The 23,446-nt window shown below is 50.9% G+C and overlaps 1 protein-coding gene and 1 non-coding gene across 2 annotated transcripts; one reads left to right on the forward strand and one right to left on the reverse strand.

The window, feature by feature from the left end:
- Positions 1-1,796: 1,796 nt before the first annotated feature.
- LOC100901781 (uncharacterized) lies at positions 1,797-5,656 on the reverse strand. The gene is made up of 5 exons (XR_003777112.1): positions 5,513-5,656; positions 4,663-5,031; positions 4,280-4,452; positions 2,582-4,158; positions 1,797-2,390 (listed from the first exon to the last, which is right to left on the reverse strand). It is a non-coding gene; the product is annotated as an uncharacterized LOC100901781 (transcript).
- A 4,766-nt stretch (positions 5,657-10,422) lies between these two features.
- On the forward strand, positions 10,423-19,122 carry LOC108864408 (early endosome antigen 1). Its single transcript, XM_029111793.1, has 11 exons — positions 10,423-10,603; positions 10,794-11,099; positions 11,263-12,546; positions 12,698-13,562; positions 13,667-13,843; positions 13,889-15,155; positions 15,219-16,365; positions 16,513-17,766; positions 17,873-18,081; positions 18,673-18,821; positions 18,929-19,122. The coding sequence occupies exons 1-11, from the start codon at positions 10,423-10,425 to the stop codon at positions 18,951-18,953; spliced, it is 6,864 nt and encodes a 2,287-aa protein (XP_028967626.1). The 3' UTR covers positions 18,954-19,122.
- Positions 19,123-23,446: the final 4,324 nt, after the last annotated feature.

A 23,446-nucleotide genomic window follows, 5' to 3' on the forward strand; every position in this document is an offset into this window, starting at 1 on the left:
ACGAGGAAGAACAGAGGTAGATTAAAATTGATCAGAGCAGGATTTGTTGGTAGATGTGCCTAGAGGAAAACGCTTCGTTGACTGCCGATCCGTGGGGAATATAACCTAAATGGTGCGATGCTGGTCAGTGGAAGCGTGAGTTTATACGCATGCGCGAATTGATCCCTTCGAAGAATGTTGTTCCGGTCATTCAGAGAACCTAAATCGCAACATCAACCTGACGTACCCATGACATCGGATTTTTTGAATAGATGAGACCCGGGTCGCCGCTGCGAAATTCCGGAAGACGCGTCTCGACTGGCACCATTCTGAGGGAGATTAGTCTCTTGCGTGAGTTTGTAAGGCGAAACTAATTGATTGGGCGCGAAATGAAGGGCAGAATGCAATTTTTGCGCATCTAGTCCCTATTTCTAGATTTCTTTAGAATTTCGACCAACCCCTGTGTCCCGTTCCTCATCACTTTGTATCTCTTCTGTTTGAACGACGGTTCGAATTCCTTATTTTCACCTGTCTCTGCGAAAGTGACTCTTCCGACTAACTACAATGTCTATAGATCGACTACGGCTGTGCGCTTGTTCTTCAAGACGTAGTTGGTCTAGTTTGTTCTCGAAACCTTTTGGTGTTTGAACGGTGTATTCAGAGCGGTTTGTGGCAATAGCTTGTATATAGGCTGTAAAGAATGGATACGAACACAGAGATAAGTATATAATATTATGGTGATTATGCGGAGGGTAATGATGAACTGAATTGCATCACGGTACGACCTATGATGTTCGGAGACAGTAAACAACGACAACTTCCCTTGCAGCAGGACCGACTAATTTGATAATACCTAATAAATTCATTCAAAAAAGACGAACTTCAGCTTGGCTCATCATTTTCGACCGGAAAATCTTGTGCTCCTAAGCTTGGTTCCCCCAACCGTTCCGCCCATAAACGTCTTCGTCAGTTTGGATCATCTCTAAGAACCTCCGGCGTACAACCGAGGCTCGTTCGAGAGAGTGCGGACCTCTGCCGTGGAACAGAGCAGTCGGAGTCAGCCAGAAGCATGAATATCATGTGTGTACAGCTTGAAACCCTCCCCGAGAAATCCCGGGCCCTGACTCGTGACGCAGGAGCGGAGCGAGTAGCCCCATCGTTTTGAGTTCTTGTCCCCCGCTGGAATCGTGAGATGTCGCCCCAATCCTGATCTATCGTATTTGGGAGAGTCATGAGCCCACTAGGGATCTGAAGGCAGCGACGGCTCTCTGGGCTCGAATTCTCCATTGGAATTAGGGGGATTCGGGACCCGCCGTCCGCGGCGAAGGGGATCGCTCCACGGTGCCCTCCGAGAAGTTGTCGTTCAGCTCTCTCCCTCCCCAGAAAGCGGGAACGAAGCTTCGTGCGTTCATCCTGGCTCTCCGCTAGCGTATTCTCTTTTCCTGAATGATCTGCCAGAAGGTCCTTCCACAGTACTGCCTTTCACAAGCTCTTGAACAGCCCCGATCGAGGGGGCGCCGCCGGGGATGCGGTCGAATAGTCAGGGAGTAGGGAGTCAGGGGGGATAGGCGAAACGAGAAATGTTGATCATAGAAGAAGCATAGGTAGTATAAGGATGGATAGTTGCGAGTTCTGAGGATTAGTCAACGATGATGACTGATGATTGATTATATCCGTTCGCTGCGTCGAGAGCGCAGAGGTTGATCAATCGATTTCCAAAAAAAGAGTCCGTCCTTTCTGCTCTTAATGATACTTCTTTCGGTTTCAAACAACGGTCCAGATATCTGTCACATCTTGCGGATGTTCCTATGAACTTTAACATTTCTATGGAACAGTCGGTAGAATAGAGAACAAGAAAATTAACCTACGCTTCTGTCTATATGTATGGAATATGCATGCATCTAAACTAGTTTTCCATCGATCGATCGATGGTGGAAAAAATTTATACATGGAATGACCATTGAATGTCGAATGATCCCGCAACAGGGAGACGAGGGAGAACAGAGACAAAATTGATTCCGATCCCCGATGAGGGAGTAAAATTGAGACCACCTACTGTCTCCGTTCATTTCCGCGCTCAGTTCCATCGAGATGTCTAATCACCCGTACTTAATTTTACAGAATATGTTACCAGCTAGTGTGCTTCGGACGATCGTCAAGGTTGCGACGACGCTATTGTAGCCTGACCAGGTTTCCGGACGAATTTTTTCCGACGAGCTTTTCTGGGACTCCGCTGAGCCTTCCGTTGGGTCCCGAAAGAGATGTTCACGCAGTGAAAGTCCAAATAGTTCACCAACATTTTATCGTTTATGCGTATGCCGTGTTCTCGAAGCTCTTTCTTGAATTCCGACACCTCAAGAGGTTCAAACCGAAGTATCTTGTCGTAGAGAGCGGGAGTTTTTCTGATGTATCTGTCGAGAGAAATCGGTGAGTCAATGCCGAACTCGAGTCGACCGCTAGCCCGTCCCGAGGATCTCTAGTCGCCACTGAAGGCTCCCGGAGCGCTCGGGGAACAGCGACTCGCGACGTCACGTGCGGATTCGATCTCCTGAGTGAGCTGAGGGCACTCCTGAATATTTTTGGAAAACCTGGAGATTCTTACCTGGTTATTTTCTCGTCGACATTGTCGCTGACTTCTTCATCATCGTCATGGACCATGGTTTCCTCCTCCGGCACATCACTGTCTTCTCCTGATGACGAAGTCGGCGATGCGACTGGCTCCGCGACTACCGGTTGACTCATATGTGTAGCCTGGTAGATGTGCTTCAAGAGTTTCACCGCTTTCTGCTTCCCAATGCCCTTTTTAATTCCATAGCGATCGAGGTGTTTGTGCATCTCAGGGGTTTTCATTGTGCTGTACCTCGGGAGCGGCGTCACATCGAGCCCCTCGACTAGTCGAGACGATCTCGGGGTGACTTGCGGTTGTTGGGCGCCTTCGTCATCGTCTCCATTATCGGAGTAATCATCCGGAAATCGTTTGCTAATTATGGGTTGACTTAAGCTTTTTCTTTGCATGAACTTGTTTGATTTTCTAAATGGCGCGTCCTCTACAACTACTACCGATGCCTCTCTCTCCCCGCCATCGGATTCGGCCTTATCTATGGGACTCAATAGCGGAGCAGGGTGTATCACAGCCTCATCGTCTGAGAACAGGTCCGAGCTACTAGAGTCGAGCTCTATGGGAAGACCTGCAGATCCTCTCGCACTGTCGTTTCGTTTCTCGTCGTCGGTAATCCTCGTGATGAACGGGGTGCTCTGTTGAAAAGGTGGGAATGACTGGGGCAGTCGTGGGGACTGCTGGATCGAGCACCGGTTGTCCTCCGGAATCGTCACCGAGACCGTTTCACATGTGATGCTCATCCGGGTTTTCTTTTGTGACGACGAGGATCCGTCGAGACGGTTCTCCGATGCTAGGGGAAGCTCGACGGTTTGATTGTCGGCCGTTCGTTTCCTCGTCCGACTGTCGGTCGGTGACAGCTGCTTCTGTGTCAATTGCGAGGGGCTCGGCGACCGCTCCCGTATGAGCCGGGCTGCGAGCTCGTCCGTTTGGTACTGGCAACAAAGAGTGAGGAGATCCTTGCGCAGATGACCATTCAGACCGGGAACGAACGACACGTCGGCGGCGTAAAGATACCTCAGAAAGTAGAGAGCAGCCTTTGAAGAGCACCATTTCAAATGCCAAAAGCAGGAATCGGCACTCAATGTTTGTGAGATCTTCGTGCATCGGACAAATAGAATCGCTTTGTGCGCTCGAATCGGCCGATCTGCCGTTTCCACGACAAGGTCGCTACAGTCCTCCGAGTCCACCAGCTTCAGGTACGATCTCTGCAGTTCTCTGACCAGACTCTCCTCATAGGGGTCTTTCTGTTTTTCTGCACGATGTCCACATCCACATCTTTCGCGATTTCCTGAGAAACACAATTGTCCACCCAATCCGAAACTCTCCGATCCAGATCAGCCGGGAGAGGGGGCGCCACAGAATGCGTCGGGGTGCACGAGGGGCTTTTCTCGGTCAAGCAAGCGATCATCGAAGGCACCTGGTGATTGGTAATTATTTCTTTGAGCGCCGATATTTCCGGAATTCTCTGATCCGAGGTAGTTGCCGTTGTCACCGTTGTCGCGGGCGAAACGACCGACGGTTTTGCGAATGAGTCCTTTTCGTGTCGAAGACTCTCCAAGCTGAAATTTACGATCGAAGTCAGAATTTTCGCTTGTCGATGTCGTTAGGGTCGTTCATTCTCGCCTCGGATAAGGAGATCATTCCAAATACGAGATTCTGAGGGATCTCAGAATGCATAACCTGATTCGTGTTGACTTCGGCTGGTCGCATCTGTCAGCCGGTCTGTCTCTCCGGAGCCTCTCTTTCTCCCGAGGTGAAGACTTTCTGCTGCTCTCAGAGGGCACTTTTCCAGTTCTGTCCCGAACAACTTCGGAATCATCAGCGACCAATCGATCACCGCTCGACTTCCGGATCTGTAAGGAGAGCGTCATGAAACAAAGATCGGATTCCGTGATGATTACCTCGGAGCAGCGCGAATCGAACGGCGTTCAATTCCCGCGGGATTAGGCAGTTTTCATGCGATTAAGAGAATTAACTCTTTTTACGGTATTCACATTTTTTTTTAGGACATGAAAAATCAACATATGTAGGTACATGGTCTGAAAAATCAGCGATGGACTCACATTGGAATGATCAGGGTTGCCACAGTATTCTTCGAAACCAGGAACGACGAAAGAATGTTCGACGTCACCGGCTGCCAGCAGGTACAGATTAGGGACGAGACTAGCATTGGTGTTCCGATTTTTGCGGCGTATCTCACTTTTGGGTCTCGGACAGTTTGGCACCGACGAAGCCTCATCCAATACGGTCCGTAGCCGTCGCTGCGTCGAAGCATCCCTCTGCTCGGAGCTGCACGTGAAAAGTGGATGCAGCGTTTTCTGAACGCTCCTGCCGGACTTCCCCCCGGATCCAGTTGCGGTGGACGAAGCGGCCGCTATCCGGCGCTTCGAAGTCTTTATCTGGAGGATCTTCTTCATCTCAGGGCGGGAGGCCTAGAAGTGAGCACTTTAGAACACGCTGTCAAAACGAATGTCTCTCTAAGCGAATCGGGGCTTGAGGGTCGACGAGCTTCCACCACCCGTCACGGATCCGAGCGTGACACGGTAGCTGGACCCGAAATCCGGAATTCCCATCCAGGAAAAGGAACGATCTCCTGGAGTTTTCCGAGAGCCCGCATGGTTCCGGAGCCCACTCAATATCATTCCAGAGCAGCGCCAAGCAGCCTGTTGCGCCGTGTTCGAAAGCAGTTGTCCGACATTCCGCCGTGCCATGTGCGTCACGAAACGCAACCGTACGCGAAAAAAGTCGCGATCCTCGCCGGTTCCGTCCATAAGGTGACCGGAGGACCGACCGCGGATATTGAACAGTTATTCCGCCAGTAGATTGCCAGAGCAAGAGAGCGCAAGGCCACATTCCCGTGGTCAAATGAACCATAAGTTGAGTTCTACTGAGTATAAGGGACGTCCCACTCACCCGTCTCTGCGGTGGAGACCCCCGCACGCCTGCAGCTTCGAGGCTACGGCAGATTGAGAGTAGACGAAGAGCTCACATATTGTAAACTCCGTTCCAAAATCACCAGCAGCATCAGCACTCTTTCGCAATCTCTCACCGAACAGCAACAGCGAAGCAGCACTGCCTGCGAGCGTAAACACGCTTTGAATTTTGGCGCGCGCCACCGGAGCCTCACGGACTCTCGGATTTTCCTCCCGTCTTGTAATTGCCGAATCTCCTACGCCGAACTCACGCCCGCGGCAATCTCGGATGATAGAAGATCCGTTCCATGGAGATCAGCGAAACTGATTGGTCTCAGGCTGATCGTTACCGCTGGCATGTGGTCTGGTTCCAACCGCGGTCGTCATGGAATCTCGAATCCCGCTGATGGGGTCTCATGCGGTTGTTCTTCGGCTCCGCGAGTTGTAGGATCCCCCAGAAGCGTCCCGACATGAACTTGCAGGTACTTGAAGGAGGAGTTTGGGAGATTTGATCGAGGGACCCGAATGCCGATGATTTCTGCTTCGTGTTCGAGTGGTCGGGCGATTCCCCTCATACCTTCCGACCCCGACTAACGGTCCTATGAAGCCTCGAAGAGCGTATTTTCATGATGTGAAGTCTGCATTGTATACGGTAGTTCGGATTCCGGCGCTGAGTCCGTCTTTTCATCATCGTCGTCCTTTGTCGCTCGAAGGCCGGAAGTTCATCTGATCACGAGTCATCTCGGCCCCAGTATTCGGTAAAAGGAGTTCGGGGATTCTCACTCCGACGCGAAACTTTGAGAAATCGAGATGATTCCCCGACCACCTATCCCTCCGTAGGCTTCTCGGCCGGGACCCGTGGTCGCTCGGGATGAGCTCTAGCGCTACAGTCAACGGTGTTCTACACGCGGACCGCGAACCGCATTGCGGCCCGCCACAATGCTTCCAGGCTTCCATGTTTTCCTTGTGAACCCCGCGGATCGCCCGCTTCGTCATCGACACGACACATTGTCGGGAAATTGGACAGCCCCAATCTATGATTCGTTCTCAGAAAAAGTATTCTCGGGGAAATATTCAGCGCTCGACACTCTTCATGAGCAGGGCAGGGGGAGACCAGGGAATTGTGCGGCCCGTCAGGGATCACGAGTCCCCCAAACTGGCCCGCCGAGCCCATGAAAATGTGCACCTCTGATCTGCAGGCTGCTGATGATCGATGTACTCCGAATGCCATCCCGACATACCTCTGGTGCCACTCCGATGGGAGCTAACGATGATATGCTCCCGGTTAGTGAAAGATGATGAACTTCTGATCGTGGGCTTGTGAGGTTTTGTGAGTCGCCTGGTGAATGAGCGCTGGTTGATCAGTAGCATTAGGACAGTGGTTGGGTCTACATTCCATGGTACAAAGATGAGCAGTCGATGTGCTTCTTCTTTGTTTGGCACTCTTTCTGGACGATCAGAATCATCCATGGTCGGGAACTTCCTCCATGATCTGCATCGGGAGGTCGATCCGCGGCTTGGCCTTCAAGTTTTCATGCGATTCAGGGGATTCCAAATGCGAATCGTCATACATGAATTCGTAGCTCGAGGGATCTTCTCCTGGGGACCATCAAGGCAGAATAATCAAATTCGTGACTGATTCATCCTTTTCGGTCTCACTCATTCCAAAACAGACAACATTACTGTGCCTGACGCCGACCTATCGCTGGGGAAATCCTGCCAGCGCGTGGTCTCAGCAGCAGTTCTGGCCTCATGATTTCTCAGATAGGATATACGGGAATTCCGCGATAAGCCCTCGCAGAACGCACAGGACCTATACGAAAACAATACGAGACCCGAGAGGGGTCAGGGTTTTCTGCGAGCGGATGTCGTAGGGGGTACCGCTGGAGCCGGGCTTTGGAAGATCGGACTCCGAAGGGCGCTTTATCGAAGGCGAAGTTGACGGCCGACGCGGGGAAACGAAGTTTCAGGGGTCTTCGACAGAGACCGGTGAAACCTCGGCCTTAGAGACAGAGAGGGAAATTGAAAGCGAGGCGAAGATGCCTTAAACTTTCTCGGCACCCCTGGAACTTTTTGTGCGGGACTTCGCTGCCCACCTGGGCTGACGTGGTACCCGAGTCTCAGGTACCTGAACCCGGGTGCCAGCTCTGTTGAGGATGATCCTCGGTCTCTGCGAAACCCGAACCGCAGAATTTCATTATCCAGGCCGCCATCGCCGGCTGCCGCAACGATCACTGATTCCAAGTCCGTGCCCTGATGTCTATCTGCAAGAGAACAAAAACCTCGAATCTTTCGGCGGCGGAGAATCTCCCGGAAATACTGCTCTTGTGAAGTCGTGGTAGAGTCCGTCCCGGACCGATTTATAATCGGTGGATATCCTTCGTGCGACTCGAAGGCGAGGATTAGTCCTATGGAACTTCATGGGAATAGGATGCATTGTGGTGGGTCACGAAGACCGAGCGTGATCTCGAGGGTCGTCCCTTCTTCTCTACTTACCGTCGGTTACGGCTTATCCTTCTGGTTGAATGTAGGAAGGCTGTTTCCCATCTCAGACGGGGACCAGGAAAGCGCAGAGCCCCCCCAGACCTGTGGTACATTCTGATCTAGCACTATTGGACTCGATCGATTGTTGGAGCTCTTTCTTGCAGCTCAGAAGAGATCGAATGAGAAAGGAGCGCCCGCCTCTGCCTGCGCATGCAGTAAAGATCACGAACATCATTCCCTCCGATCTCTCGTCAACGAATCTCGCTCCTACAAAATTTCACTCAAGATATTCCGGACGGTACCGCAATGGACGTCAGACACGAAATAACGGACGGTGTCTTGAGCACATGAGCCCGTCGAAGAATTGCGCTGTACAAGCGCAGCAGCCTTTTTCCCGGTGTTGTTATCATTGTCATCATGAGCACTCCGCCGCTGCTGCCGCCGCCGCTGCGGCTGCCGCTGGTTGGCTGAAGTCGAATGTTTTACAACCACTGCTCCCGTTGCGGACACTATGAGTGAGAAGAGTGCTGAAGTTTTCTTGTGGAGCGTCTAAGAAAAGGATGGATAAACGCTTATTTGCTCCGTCGGACTCGATGAGGACTCCCTGAAAGTGCAGGCCGGTGCGAAACTCTTCACTGAGGTCAGTTGGTCTGCGAATGCTCTACGGTGCGCCGTACGATATTCAACAATATGTCAACATTCGCCTGTCTCCTTCTCTGAGGAACAGACGTTCGATTCCGAGGGAAAGACGCCCGGGTACTTTGAACTTTAGTTCCTTTGGACTAGGGGCTCGGAAGCATCTGGTTGGCCAGTCATGACTCGCTCCGTGCTCCGGGGACGGAATTCACTAAGGCTGCAAGAGCTCGAGCCCTGCGTTCAAGCTGAGCAACCTTGACAGCTCGCCTGATTGAACGCTTGAGCTGGCTGCTGGCAGTGCCTGTTCGCAACGTAGTCGCCACGATAATTGATCCCGATTGGTCACAGGAGTCTTTGTCGTTTCATATTCCGCTATGTACAATATTGACTCACAAGGATATTTTCAAATCGATTAGATGGGTTGGTTCACATAGAGTCAGATGATGCCGATATAAATGTTCCTTGAGCTCTAGACCCTGGCCCTGACACTCTCTCTCTCATTCTCGTTGTTTCTTCGTACCTTTTTTTCTGCCGAGTGGCGAATCGTTGTGACGGGAGCTCTTTTCGCTAGACTGTACGGTAGCGACTATTTGGCTGAGAACCCTCGTACGCCAGCGTCGAGTTCTGACGGGAATCACGCAGAGATTGGAGCGACAATGTCTCAGGCGGAGAGTCGGAACATTTTGAGTCGGACGATTCGAGTCGGTGATAGGTGTTGTCGATGCGACAACCGGATGCATGGCATACAGCTGATAAGAATTTCTCGAGGATTCCGGTCGGTGACTTGGAATGTCAGATCGCGCTCGAGCCCCATGAACAAGGGGCCTTGTTGAGATCCAAGATAATTGCTGAAGACGATGTTTCTCTCTAGTTGAAACACTCCGAAGATGTCTTCAAAAGCCCCAACAGACAACGGGAAGGTGTCCAGGGTTCGACCGATCCAGAGTGAGTATATGATAGTCACCACGCATGCGATTCCGATAGGGAACGGGAACGAACCGTTCTAGCGCGTTCCGCGGGGTACGAAATCGCCGCTGCAGCTATATCGAAGTTAGCTTTGTAACGAAGAATCTTATCTTATCGATGCCGGTCACCTGGATGATTCAAGGGCATCACGTATATTGGTCGCGGGAATCATTGGCCGCAAACTCTTGCCTGACATTAATTTTCGGACCTTCTGTCGGCCGTTCTAGCGCGAAAATGACCTGCCTCCTTACCGGTACGATAATTTTCTTTTAGTCGCGGCAACTGTGGATCGAGTCGATAGAGAGAGGTCAGATTGACAAGAACCGTGCGCGAACAAGTACAAGAGGCTGCGAGAATCATTCAAATCAGTTTATAAATTCCGACGCGTGCACGCCTGTCCTAAGAAGCTGATAATGGAAAGTTTTTGATCGCTGTTCGCTGGGATCGGTCGTCTCCGACGGGTCCAGTGGGCGACACTCGACCATTCTCGTTCCATTCGAACCAATTGTTACGTGGCATATGCTGCTTGTGAGAATCATGTCTCGAGAGCGGAGGGCCAAATGGCAGCCCTATAGCTCGTAGACTGCAGAGCGCTTTCTTGCCATTTTTTTTCATTCAAACAAATGCCTACTAACTTTGCTCATTCTGAGGGAATCGGGAAGTATCGGGTTAAGGACCCCGAAAAGGAAAGGATCTCCCGACGGCCGGGGTCGCTCTTTTGATTTCGCGCTCCGGAATCTAATATTTTTTTGTCATTCATCTTGAGAAGGAGCCGTCATCGCGAGACCTGTGACATCCGGACCTCCGACAACGAGGGTCGCGGCTATGGAAACCTCAAGGCAGAAACAGCATGCGAGCGAGCAAATGCAGCAAATTCGGGACCTCGAGCTGCAGGTGGCCACCCTGCAGAAGAAGAACGTCGAGCTCCAAAGAGAAATGCACGAAGCTCTCGGACTCCAGCAAATCAAATCGAAAGCTGTCGAGGCTCTCCACAAAGATCTGCACAGTGAGTGACCTTGTACTCGAAACTCCGTGTATCACCGAGAGATCTCTGCCATCACTCAACGAGAACCTTGCGGAGTCCCGGACAGAGAAGAGCTTAGCTTGGAAGGGTCCGGGGTCCGAGTCTTTCCTCTGGTTACCGATAGGAAACCTGAGACTAATCAGTGTATTCTCCTTCATAATTGTATTTTCAGCCAAAAGTGATCTCGAGCGTAGGGTGAATGACTTCCTCACGGCTGTATGCAACGACAACTTGGAAGCGGTGGCAGAGGAGGTGGCAGTACTACGTAAGAAATGCTCCCGGTCGGAAGAGTATCTCGCCGAACTCAATGAACGTTACCGAAACGCGGAACTCAAGAATAAGGAGCTCAGCGAGCTGGTGGCAGAACTCAAGTCAGAGCTCGCGGTGCATGGTTCCGAAAAAGTCCAGGCGAAAAAAGGCGATAGAGCAGAGGAGTTGAAGAACCTTGTGAAACGGAATACAGAACTGGAACAGAGCTGTGAGTAAAGATTCTGGAGATTGCCGATCCGAATGCGAGCGAAGGCTCGGTCGGAACTCCGGGGAATCGAAATTCTAATCAGGTGTATCTTGATGCGTTTCGTTTGGCCCCAACAAAATATCCGCCGCGGAGGTTATATTCATGCTGTCCCATTCACGCCCAGGCCAACTGCTCGGAGAATACAAGGAGAGACTTGTCAAAGTTGAGATCGAGAAGAGGGATCTGAAAGCCGAGAATACACAGCTGAAGGGAAAACTGACGAACCTCCAGAGAGATAAGAAACTCCTGCAGGAGAAACTACTTGTAGTGGAGAGTGAATCGAGTCAAAAACTCAAAGATATGAAAGACGCTCAAGTCCGACATTTGGAAATGCTGTCGAAACTACGGAGGAGTCACACAAAGATCGACTCAAAATACAAGCATCTACTGAAAGAGAGAGCCCAATGGCAAAGTTTATTCAGAACGGCGAATGGCGAACTGAGTCGCAGCACAGAATCACTTGCCTCGATTAGTTCCGTGGCCTCCTCGTCGGTGAGCCGCACGAGCTTCTTCAGGGACAGTTCCAACCTCGAAGAGTACAATGTTCATCTCGAGAGCGAGCTGGTGGCTGTGCAGGAGTCGTTGAAGATTTCCGAACGGGACAAGGAGCGACTGGATCGCAAACTGAAAACTCTCGCGGAGCAGGTCGTCGAAGACGAGAATCTCATCGCGGAACTCGATCAGAATCGAGCTCAGCTGGTGGAGGAGCGGGACTCGCTAGCTGAGAAGTGCGCCTCTCTCGAGGAACAAGTTGTTGTTCTGCAGAGAACCGTGGAGGAACTCCGAGACCAGGTCGACACGGTCCTCTTCGAGAACAACGAAATATCCATGAGAGAGGCTGAAGGACGACAGCAGCAGCTGCAGCAGCGAGAGCTGCTCCCGCCGCCGGAACGACTGAGCGCTTTCGAAGGTCAGGCCGTATTGGCCGAGAAGCTCCGCAGTTTTTACGATAATGTTTTGAAGCAGACGGAAGGCGCCTTCGAGAGGAAATTGAATGCTCTCGACTTAAAACTATCAGCCGTTACGTCCGCATGCGACAGATTGAGATCGGGGCTGATCTGTGAAAGAGCGGAGATGCAACAGCTGAAACTGACCGATGCTGAGCAGAAGAGACAGATTGAAGTTTTGAAGAACAACGCAGAATCACTCGCCAAAGATCTCGGTGCTGAAGTCCGAGAACGGAGTAACTCGGAAATGATGAGACTACAGGACGAAGTCAACGCACGTGAAGCCAAGCTTAAAGATTACGAGAAGATGCAGAAAGTCCTCAAGAAGGCTCTTGTGGAGAACGAGAAATTGAAGAACGACGAAAATCTGCTGGCCGCAAAAATCGGAGCAGCCGAGGCTCGAGTTGTGGAGCTCGAGAGCCAACTGAAGAGCGAACAGCAGCTCGTCACCGAAAGCAACGGTGAGCAAAAATCGTTCCTTATTATCTTTCCGCTATTCCCCAGATGACCTATAGACTATTCCTATTATGATTGGTATCCGAAGATCCACGAATCTTTGAGCGCGCAGCGATTCTGATCTTGAGCCTTCGACTGAATATCAATTCCCAACAGGCAAATTGACCCATCGCTTGCGTCAGGCCGAGAAGGAAAACGATCGACTCCAGAGCGAGTTCTCTGATCTTCAGGCTCAGATCGAGGAATTGACTTCGGTTCGGGCTGCATTGAAGGTTGCGTTGAGCGAAAAGGATTCGTTCGGAGCTGAAGCCGCTACCATGGCTCGGCAAGTCGCCGAAATGGAAGGCGAAGTGTCGCGACTTTCCAGTGAGCTCAAAAAGGCTTCTGCAGAGAATCGGATTAACTTGGATAAACTGTCGGAGAGCGCAACGCAGTCGGAAGCTCTGCGAGTGACAATGTCTGAAAAAGCTCAACAAATTGTCAACCTCATCAAAGATCTCGAACGAGAGCGGGCCTTAAGAGTCGCTCTGGAGGGGAAAGTTTCAGAATTGCGCGATGAGTGTCAGAGACACTTGGAAGAGAAAGATTCGAAGCTTGCAAACTTCGCGGAGGATGTCAGGAATGCGAACCGTGAACTCAACGACGTGCTCCGCGACAAAGCGCGCAGAATAGAGGAGCTGGAGTCCCAGGTTCGGAGCGCCTCGGATGCGAAGACCGAATTGGAGAAGTCTGAAACCAAAGTGCGTGAGCTCGAAAATCTCGTCGAAGACACTCTGAGAGAATGTACATCATTTGTTGCGAAGCTGAACATCCCCGTCAAGCCCGGATTGGAGCTCCGGGAGTTTGTGTCTCAATTTTCTCGGGCTATCGAATCACAATGGGTGGAGAAAGAGATCGCGATATCGAGCAAAGACGCCGAGCTTCTCAAGCTGAAATCGGCGCAGGAGCAGAACGCTTCGTTCAACCAAACCATCGAACAGCTCAAGGAGCAGCTCGAAAAGGACGAAAAAAATCTCAAAAGGTGAGTTTGATTCTCCAAACGCGAGGAACATGTGAGATAAATCATGACGTTGAATGGGTCGTGTCCGAAGCGAGTGAGCTCACTAAGTGAGCTTGTATTTCCAGATACGAGGAGATTTTGACAAATCAATCTGATTGCATCGAAAAAATGAAGTCGGAGCGGCAGCAGTTGGAGGAGAGCATGAAGAACCTGCAGGCGCGAGACACGGAGATCATCGAGGAACTCAGGAAAGCTAACGCTGAGACGGAAAATGAGCTCAAACGGACCAAAGAAACCATGGAGTCATTATCTAAAACATGGGAGATCCGCTGTCGAGACCTCGAGAGGCAACTGGAAAACTTGAGCTGCGAGAAGGAATCCTCGATGATTGCATTGCAAGAGCAATTGCAGAGGAAAATCCAAGATCTCGAAGAGAACAACTTGAAGCTCAAGAGTCTGGATGCGCTACCGATTATGGAACAGCGACTGAATGCAGCATCGGCGGAAATCTCAGAAAGCCACAAACATATCGAGTCGCTCTCAAGAGAAATAGCTGAGCGCGACGAGAAGATTCGAGGCAAGAATCAAGTCATACAGGAGCTTGAGACGGAGCTCGGAGAGCGAATCGCCACTTTCGACGAGATGGCCAAGGTGTTCAGCATGAAGGGCGAAGAATACAAGAAGGTCCGCGAAAGTCTCACCGCTTCAGAGGAGGAGCTCGCTTTGGTAACCAGCAGATTCGACGCCCTTAAATCTTCCCTCCTGAAAATAGTCGAAAAACTCATACCCGAAGTCGAGATCGATTCAGATCTGGAGTCACTCAGTGAGAAAGCTTTCACGGCTGTTGAAGACCTATCAAGAAACTCGGAAGAGAAGTTCGCTCTAGAAAATGAAGTCACTACGCTTCGGAGTCAAATCACCGAAATATCCCGGCTGTCGCAATCCCAAGAGCTGCGGCTCGCGGATCAAGCTCGGGCGATAGAAGAGATGGAAGGCACCATCAGAATGTCCAACGAATTCTTGGAGAAAATCCGACAAGAACACACTCAGACCCTGGACTCGCTGGAAGTTGTGAGAGCTGAGTATTCGGAGTTGAAAAGCAGCTCGGAAGAAGCCCACGAAAATCATTCAATTGAAGTTTCGAACCTCCGGAAGCTGCTGGTGGAGTCTGAGAGCATGATGTGTGGTCTCTCCGAACAACGGAACGTAGAGCTTGCCAACCTGATGGACAAAATCCATTGCCTCGCCAAAGAGAACGAACAGATGGAAAGCCGCGAGAAAGAATCGAGCGAAGCACACCGAGCCGAGCTCGCAGAACTGTTGTCCAAAATACAGGAGAACGAAGATCTCGTGAGAGTCCTTGGGCAGGAGAAGGGGGCCCTCGAGACTGAGCTAAGCAAAACTCAATCAGAGCTCGATGCCACCAGGGCCGATTACGAGGGAAAAGCTTCGGAACTCGAGGAACTCACGAGAGTTCTGGCTTCGAAGCAATCCGACATGTCGCGTTTCGAAGAGAAGCTCCACGCCCTCAAGGATCGCTACGGCGAGAAACTGCAGTCGCTGCAGAAAAATCTCACGACGCTCCAGGCGGAAAAGAGCTCGCTCACGAACACTGTCTCCGTGTTAGAGGAGTCGCTCAGGCAGAACGAGGCTGAGAAAGATCAGCTGACTTGCAAGGTGTCTCAGCTTGAAACACAGGTGGAAGGCTTGGAGAATAGGGAGTGCGAGCTCGAGTCGAGTCTGAGGGACAAGTGCGAGTCTCTTGAAGCTATCCGACAAGAGATGGACATTCTCGAGCAGAAGACTCAAGAAGCGTGCTCACAGTACGACGAAACCGAACGCAAACTCACCGAACGCGAAGCCGAAGTGGCGCGTCTTGTCGACGACTTGGCAAATGCGAAAACAGAACTCTCGGAACGCTGCGAAGACGTTAACTCGTATCATGATCACGTGAAAGCTCTTGCGGAAGAGAAAGTCCGTCACGGGGAAGAAGTGAGGGCTCTGAAGAAACGAATTGAAGACAACAGTGACGAATACCAGGCAGAGGCTCTCGAAATGCAACAGGAACTCTCCATCATGACCGAGAGGTACAACATCAAATGTCACGAATGTGAAACGTTGAACAAAGACGTTGCAGTCAAAACCGCAGACATCGAAGCTCTCAACGGGCGACTCGCTTCGTTGGAAGCAGAAAACTGGAAGATCTCAGAGTCGTTGGGCGCGAGCCAGAAGCGACTCGAGACTGAGATTTCCGAACGGAGAGACCTTGCTTCCCAGACTACCCGGCAACTCGAGCTTGAGAAAGCTGATATGGAGCAGAAACTAAGAATTTCCCTCAAGCAGATCTCAACCCTCGAATGTTCTGCGTCTCGGAGCGTAGCCGAGTTGGATCGATTACAGAAGTTGTTCGATGATGAAAAAACGGCACATATTTCTTCCCTGCAGAAAGTTGACCACTTACAGAGTCAGTTGGATGAAGCGACTAATCAATTGTCGGAAATCAAAGAAGCTGCTGAAGGAATTCGTGGAGGCCTAGAGAAGGAGCTCGCGCATACGCGTGAGGAACTCGAGCGTACGAGGGCAGACCACGGCGCAGAAATCGGCGAGATGGGAGAGAAGTTACGCCTCGCCCACAACGAAATACAAAGACTGTGTTCGACTTTATCTCTGGAAGCGGCGAACGCCGAGAGTTTGCGGAATGAAATCCTCGAAGGACAGTCTGCCCTCGAGTCGTCGAGGGAGTTAGAGGGAAAACTTCGGGGTGAATTGCAATCAAAGTGCGCCGCTCTCGCCCTATTGGAGAAGGAAACAAAAGAGAGAGTCGGCGAGCTCGAGTCGCAGCTTGATTCGATCAAGAAAAAATCGGAGCGCGCTTCCAACGAAAATCAGGAAATGAGGCATAAATTAGAACAAGAGTTGATCTCTCTCCGCGGCCAAGTTGAGGGAGAACGAGCGCGTGTTCTGCAACGAGATCAGCAGATTGATTTATTGAAGAAACTCTCGGACGATCTACAGCTGAGATGCAGTCAGCTGCAATTAGAATACGCGTCCAACCAAGAATTCGCGCGAAGTTCCATGCAGGAGAGTCTCGAAGCAAATAAGAACCTACAGAAAGACCTCTGCTCTCTCCGAGAAGAGGTGGAGAGCAAAAAACTTGTTATTTCCCGGAACGAGGACGAAATCGAGGAGCTCAAGAAGCGTTTGGAAGGCGTGAGTGCCGCAGAGCTCGAGGCGAAGAGCAAGATACAGAGTCTCTCGACTCAGCTACAGACGGAGCTTCAACGCGTGTCGGAGGTTGAGAGATCCTCGGAGTCCTCGTTGCATGCGTTGAAGCTCGAACTCGTCACTGCTCAGAAGAAACTTTGCCAAACGTTGGAGGACAGTGAGGAGCAAACTGAACGATCCGAACGTAGCATGAGGAACCTCCGGAAAGAAATCACCGATCAGAAACTCGCCGCTTCCCAGAGGAACGATGAAGTAGAAAGCTTGAAGGACCAGCTAAAGCATTCGGATTCCGCACAGCGCACCTTGGAGAAACAAATCGAAGATTCGAAGCTCGCTCTCGATGCCCGGACGACAGAGCTGGAAGCATTAAGACGGTCCTCGGTCGCATCGTTGAGCGACTTTGAGCGCGAACTGGCGACTACCCGGAAGGAGCTCGCTCGAACAATCGAGGAGGACGCAGAAATCAGAAATCGATTAGAATCAGAGTTAGAGTCCCTTCGAGCGCAGCTGATCGACCAGAAGCTGGCCATGTCTCAACTGGGTTGTGGAGTGCTGAAGATCCGCGATGAGCTCAACGGCCACAAAAACGAATTTCACGAACTTCGCCACGCTGTAGTTGGACAACAGAAAGAGCTTTCTGCTTTCCTGGTCGACCTGACTGAGAAGCTGTGCGCAAAATCCTTCCGACGCGACCTCGCAGTCAACCAGCAGAGGAAACAGAGCCGGCTTGTCGACCGCTGTCTCGAGACACTGAAGCAGCATCAAGTTCTATCGTTGGCGGTGGCGGCGGCGGCGACGGCTCAGCGACCGGACGACGAGGGCCGGCGCGCACTGGAATCTCTCGACACATTTGATGTGCACTTCCAGACCTTCAACGGTCCTACAGCCCAGTTCGTGGCTGAGCAGCAGGCCTCGTCAACAGCAATGATGAAGAAGCTCGCTGCAGCCATGGAACGAGACGACACCGCACCAGATTTACACGATCTGCACCTAAGCAATGGTTAGTGCGCATCCATCTCCTTGAAGTCGCTTCGGCCCGAGAACTTCTCGAACTTCCTTCTATCCATCTGAATTCTGCCCGGCATTGACTTTCCTTCCGCTTCCAGGCGATACCGCAGGAACGATCAAAGTTGATCCCTTCGACACCATCAAGCAACAGAAAATTCTCATCCACGAACTCATGGCCAAACTCGAGATGACCAAGAAAGTTCTCGACGGAGAAGTCGGCAGACGGAAAGAACTTGATGAACGATTTAAATCTTGGTCTACTGACACGAGACTCCACAATGCGCAGGTTTCCTTCAACGTGGCACAGGTATTGGCAGATATGATTTTACCGTAATTTTCGCAGAGCTTCGCCAGAACTCAAGAACTGTAGGATAGAGAATTGAGTAGGCCGCTTGTGCGTAGAAGTTGCGCTGCTAGTCGCTCACAGCCGGATAATATAGATGCGAGAGAGCTTCAAAAGGGACTTGCTAGGAAGGAACTCTTTATCTCATATTTCCTGGCACTTCGCCAGAATTCCGCACCGCAATCATTTCGACGCGAATCTGAACATCAGTCGATGCCTCGGGAGAAATTCTAAACTTAAAGAGAAAGATTCCCAGATTCGAGGTGAGTACATCGACCGATGGTACTGCGGTGATGGCAATAATTCTTTGGGTGACGAGTCGAGCCTGAGGAAAACTCGTCTCGAATGCTTCGGGCGGACTGATGGCATTTGTTTCGCGCTGCTTCCATTAACTCATCCTTGCTTAGTACTCGAATCGACCGGGTCGATTCGACCTCGATGATGGACTCGCACAGAAAGATAACATGTGAAGGATGCGGTGATGAGATCTGGGGCCTGTTGATAGGACCAGTCGGCTTGCCTTTGAATCTGACGAAAGATGCCCATGATTTCTAGATGAATCATCGCGACGACACGTTCGACAGCGCTCCCATCATGGATTCCCAAAAACAGCTGATTCCCGAAAGGTCGCTACATGTGACTCGACAATTCCCCACATACGTGGAAAGCTTCATTCGGTGGCTAGTTAACACAGCTCCTCCAAGGTGAGAGAGATGCGGCTCTGATGGAGCGATCCTTTCAGCATTCTTTCTCATGTCAAGGGCTGGAATACGGTGACCAGATACTGACTACCTTCGATTTTTCTTCACAGACCGGGAGCTCTCCCCCAGAACTGAGTCCTCTGAAAAAGCCGACACCTTAATCGTCAAGCGCGAACCGGCGTACAATGGCACCTCTGGCAGGAAATCGTTCGCACAAGCATTTACATGTTTCATTATTATCGATCCGAGTTCAGATGTCTCGCGCTCAATCGCGACTGTTCCACCACGACTCCCTCATCCAATTTTATTGATGCGGTACTTCGCCCCATCTTGTGTTCCTCTTTTCTTGTTCTTTTTCGGTTGAATTTGCATCCTCTAGCCGTGCTCGATGGGAGAAAATCCTTGACTGCACTATCTTGTTCATGTTTAGTTCATTGAGTTTGTGCTGACCTCCGTGTCAGGTGATATGGTGAGACCTCCACTGTTGACAAAAATCTTCCGGACCCGACAAGTTTGGCCGTTGATAGTTCATCCTCCATGATTTGATCCAGGAGATACACTGTACACAAAAAGCTACGCTACAACGGGTGGTCCTATAATGGACATTTCATGTCGGAATTCTCAATCGATACAGAGTTTGAGAGACAGGGCGAAATAAGTATTCCAGATTGACAGGATACCGAGAACCGTGCGACGTGTGAAGCCTTCGACAGACTCCCACCTCTATACGGGTATCCTGGCAAACTATATTTTTGTACATGCATAGTTGACGGAATCCCAATTGACATACGCTTGAAATTCATTAAAATCAGAACCCGCTCTAGCGTGTCTCCCCTGCTGTGGGCTGTTCACATGGGGATACAACGCTTTTGAAATAAATTGGACATGTTTACCACCATTCAAGTTATCCGCTCCGAACTGCTTGTCCGCTATGATAAAAACGATAGAAGTCGAAACTGCGTGACCGAGATTATTGGACTCATTTCTTCCCAGCAGCACCGGAACCCTCGACTACTTCCTGATGTTGATCGCGGGCGAGGTAATTCACGCGAGAGCATGTGTTTCGGAATCCCTCGAACCGCTGTTAGCAGTTCTCCAGCAGTACACGCATGCCATTGGAATGGTTCACGAGGCGAAGCTTTGGAGGAATACTCACTCTTAAACAGGTCTTACTCAGGATGGTTGAGCAGAACGGACTCCCTGCCAATACGGAGAATGTCATTGTTCATTCTTATTGTTCCTGTGTGGCGGAACGTGATTTATGGCGGACGAACCTTGCGAATCAACTTGAGCGAATAAGGTCCGGTCAATCCAGATAGAGCCTCTCGAACGCGGACATTGGGTCTTCGATTACAGCGCAGACAAGTTTGAGCTCGAAACATATTTAAGGCCTTTCTTCCCCGAAACAGTCAGTCAGAATGTGCAGTCTTCAGTCCGAAAATCGAGTACCGTTTGGCTTCCTCGTTGATATCGCTGTTCTCGCTCGTCTATTTAAGAGCAGAGCTTCTCGTCGCTACACTCTCGCTTTCCTGAGTGTGCACTTCTCGCTTTGATTTTCCAGAGTACGCTGGCAACTCCGCATATCTTCCGGGGTATTCTGTTATTGTCCCCTTCGTTTGCGGGGGTTTGTACATCGCCCAGAGTCATATGAAGGGATACTGAACGATCGGCGTGAACGCTTCCAATTAATCGGCTCCTTGACGACGAGAAATTCGCTGGAACAACGCGCCAGAGCTCTATGGAGGTGGCGGAAACTTCCGCGCCCGACTAGGGTGACGCCGGAGAAGCCCACGCCCGAAGGGCTCTGAGCCGAATTCCTCGCTCGGATGAATTCGTTCCATCACATTGAATTAAATCAGCTGTTCGCTGTCGCATCTCTTGTGGAGTGTTAGGTAGGCCTTCCAGCGGATCGGATCCGCGGATCCGGATCCGCAGGATCCTCATGATTTTCGCGGATCTGGATCCGCAAGATCTGCAGGATTTTTACGGATCCGCAGGATCCGCACGAGTTTGTTCCACGAATTCCACGAATGTAGGGAAAACCATCGTACATTCATAGTAGTCGGGAGTAAAACGACCATTAATCGCGTTTCTCCGATGGAGGAAGCAGGTACCGCGAGTTATGAATTTCCCATTCCGGTTCGGAACCTCTCGTCTCAAAACTGAGGGCTTGTTCCCTCACTCATTTCCCGCCGACATGACGGCTCTGCACGTCGGACTTCGCTGCGGGGGTTGACCGGGATCCGGTCGATAGCAGCTGAGAGACAACTGCGCATACCTCAAGCGCAAGCGTTCTTGTTCCGCAGTTCGTGATCTGGACTGCTCCCCGCGAACAAGTTTGCAGAGCCTGAAATTATCGAGAATAAACTGCAGCCCTCCTGCCGGGACGAGCCCGTACATCCATTTTTGTTGTTCACCTTGTATTTAGACGGAGCATTCCTCATCATGGAGGACTTCAAGGTGGCGACGGATCAGAAGAGCTGGGTTTGGAAACATTTCTTGAAGTGTTCCAAAAGCGGAACATGCACGAAATGCTCCAGGGTAGGCTCCGCTTAAATATCATAAACATATGGAGTTCAGCAGCGAATCCGCAGAGAACTGTACATAAGCTGTACACATGTATATGTATTTTTTTCTGGATCCGGTTTGGTGCGGATCTTATCCGCGGATCCGAGCCCAACGGCTCCGGGATCTGCGGATCTCAAATTTCACGGATCTTTGGAAGGCCTAGTGTTAGGGCGATCGGGAAGCGCGCGGCACCGCCGCTAACTCCTTTCGCGCGTCGCCGAAAGCGACGATGTTGAGTCCGTTAATGAAAAGGGTCAGAGGCTACTTGGCCATGGAGATGCATAGAGGTGTTTTCAGTCTCCTCCACTCCTAGGGTATCGTGTGTTACTACAGTGGCGACGAGGATAAGTTTTTCCATGGTGGAACACTAGCTGTGCCTTCAATCACCAGAAAGTGCAGAAACCCACGGCAAAACTTCAAAATGCCTCTTGAGGTTGGTGACTTGAGCCTGGTCGTCCAGGAAGCCGTAAAGACTGCGCTCCTCCAGACGTCGAGCTCGCAAAAAGATATCATCAAAGACTTGATGAGTTCGACAGCTGGAGAGACTCAGAAAGTAACTGACTCTCTGAACGGTCGCATTCCGAATTTCAACTATGATCCAGAAGCTGATCTAATCTTCGAGAAATGGATCAATCGTTACGCACCTGTTCTGGACACAGACGGGGTTTCCCTAACAGAGGTGATGAAGAAAAATTTCATCATTTCCAAGTTGAGGGCGAAGGAATGCGATCGTTTCGTGGCTTACATACTCCCGAGTAAGCCAGAAGATGAATCTCTGGACGGTATCATCGAGACACTCAAAAATCTCTTCGGCCAACCGGCGTCGCTGTTCAGACGGCGCTTCAAGTTCCTTCTGACGAAGAGGGACGGGAAGGAGATCACAGATCTTGTTGGCATTATCAATACTAGGGGGAAGCTGCGGAGCTCGAGAAGCTCACTCCCGAAAATCTGAAATGCCTAGTGCTGGTCAACGCTTTGAGTGCGCCGGAGGACTTGGAGCTTCGGACGCGAGCTCTGCGGAAATTGGACGAGGAATCCACTACATTAAAATCCCTCGCCAAAGAGCTGCTGACTTACACACAGCTCAAACGCGACGCCACCAGCAGTTCAGACGTCCGACCGACAGTCAGCCACTTGTCTCAGAAGAAGTTGCCTAGACCTCAACAGCAACGGGGAGCGCTTCCGAAAACTCCCTGTTCTCGATGTGGTGAAGTCCGACTCGGAATTCATCTTTGTGTGCCTGAAAACTCGCGGGTTCTCGTCTGAAGAGTGGCTTCGACATCTCGATCGATCTTTCCCAGAGGGGTGCACCCAAGAAAATCCACGACGGGCACGTGTATATTCGAGAAAAGCGGAGTAAGGACGGTTTCACGCAGTTCTGGCGATGTAAACGAGATCGAGTTGTCCCGGCATCGAGTTGTCATGTACCGGACGCGACCATGTCCAGACTTATTATTATCGGATTAGACTGGGAATCCCCAGAAGCCCGCTACCACACATAAATAAAGGATTCGCTCGCGAGGGTGCTTGTTCTCGCCGGGGGATTCGTTTGCACAAGCGATGCCACCGGACGCTTCATTGGACGATAAAATGGCGCAGCGTCGCAAATGACGGCTCACACTTTGACAGCGTGGACGATATTGTGCAACTCGCTCGCCGCCCGATTTCGTTCCTTAACCCATCCGATCCTCCATTGGATCCTCCCTCGTTGATCCCGACTTGCGAGACTCGGCCTGTATCTCACGGGCATCGAAATCACGGCAGAAGCCCATATACCGTCATGAAATATATTTCCGGAGGGGAACTACCTACTTCCTTCGGCGGTCGTCGCTTATGAATGCTAGTCTTTGCTCCGACTCATCGGGGACTGACTATACGAAAAATGGGGCTGAACGGACTCGGCCCCAGTGATTCCGCTGTTCCGAATACACTTGCTTATTTTCAAGTTTCCCGGAGGGCTCCTTACGCATATGTGAAAGTGACTCAAAGAGGTACCACAAATACGGCAAACTTTATTTGAAGAAATATTCGTTGATTGTCTCACGGTAGAAACAGATCAG

This window comes from Galendromus occidentalis, unplaced genomic scaffold, assembly GCF_000255335.2.
Source record: "Galendromus occidentalis unplaced genomic scaffold, Mocc_1.1 scf7180000077470, whole genome shotgun sequence".
Lineage (NCBI taxonomy): Eukaryota > Metazoa > Arthropoda > Arachnida > Mesostigmata > Phytoseiidae > Galendromus > Galendromus occidentalis.

Coding starts and splice junctions, on each gene's coding strand:
- LOC108864408 (XM_029111793.1), top strand. CDS start 10,423: ATGGAAACCTCAAGGCAGAAACAGCATGCGAGCGAGCAAATGCAGCAA. Junction 10,604..10,793: donor TCTCCACAAAGATCTGCACA/GTGAGTGACCTT, acceptor TTGTATTTTCAG/CCAAAAGTGATCTCGAGCGT. Junction 18,822..18,928: donor GTTAACACAGCTCCTCCAAG/GTGAGAGAGATG, acceptor TTTTCTTCACAG/ACCGGGAGCTCTCCCCCAGA.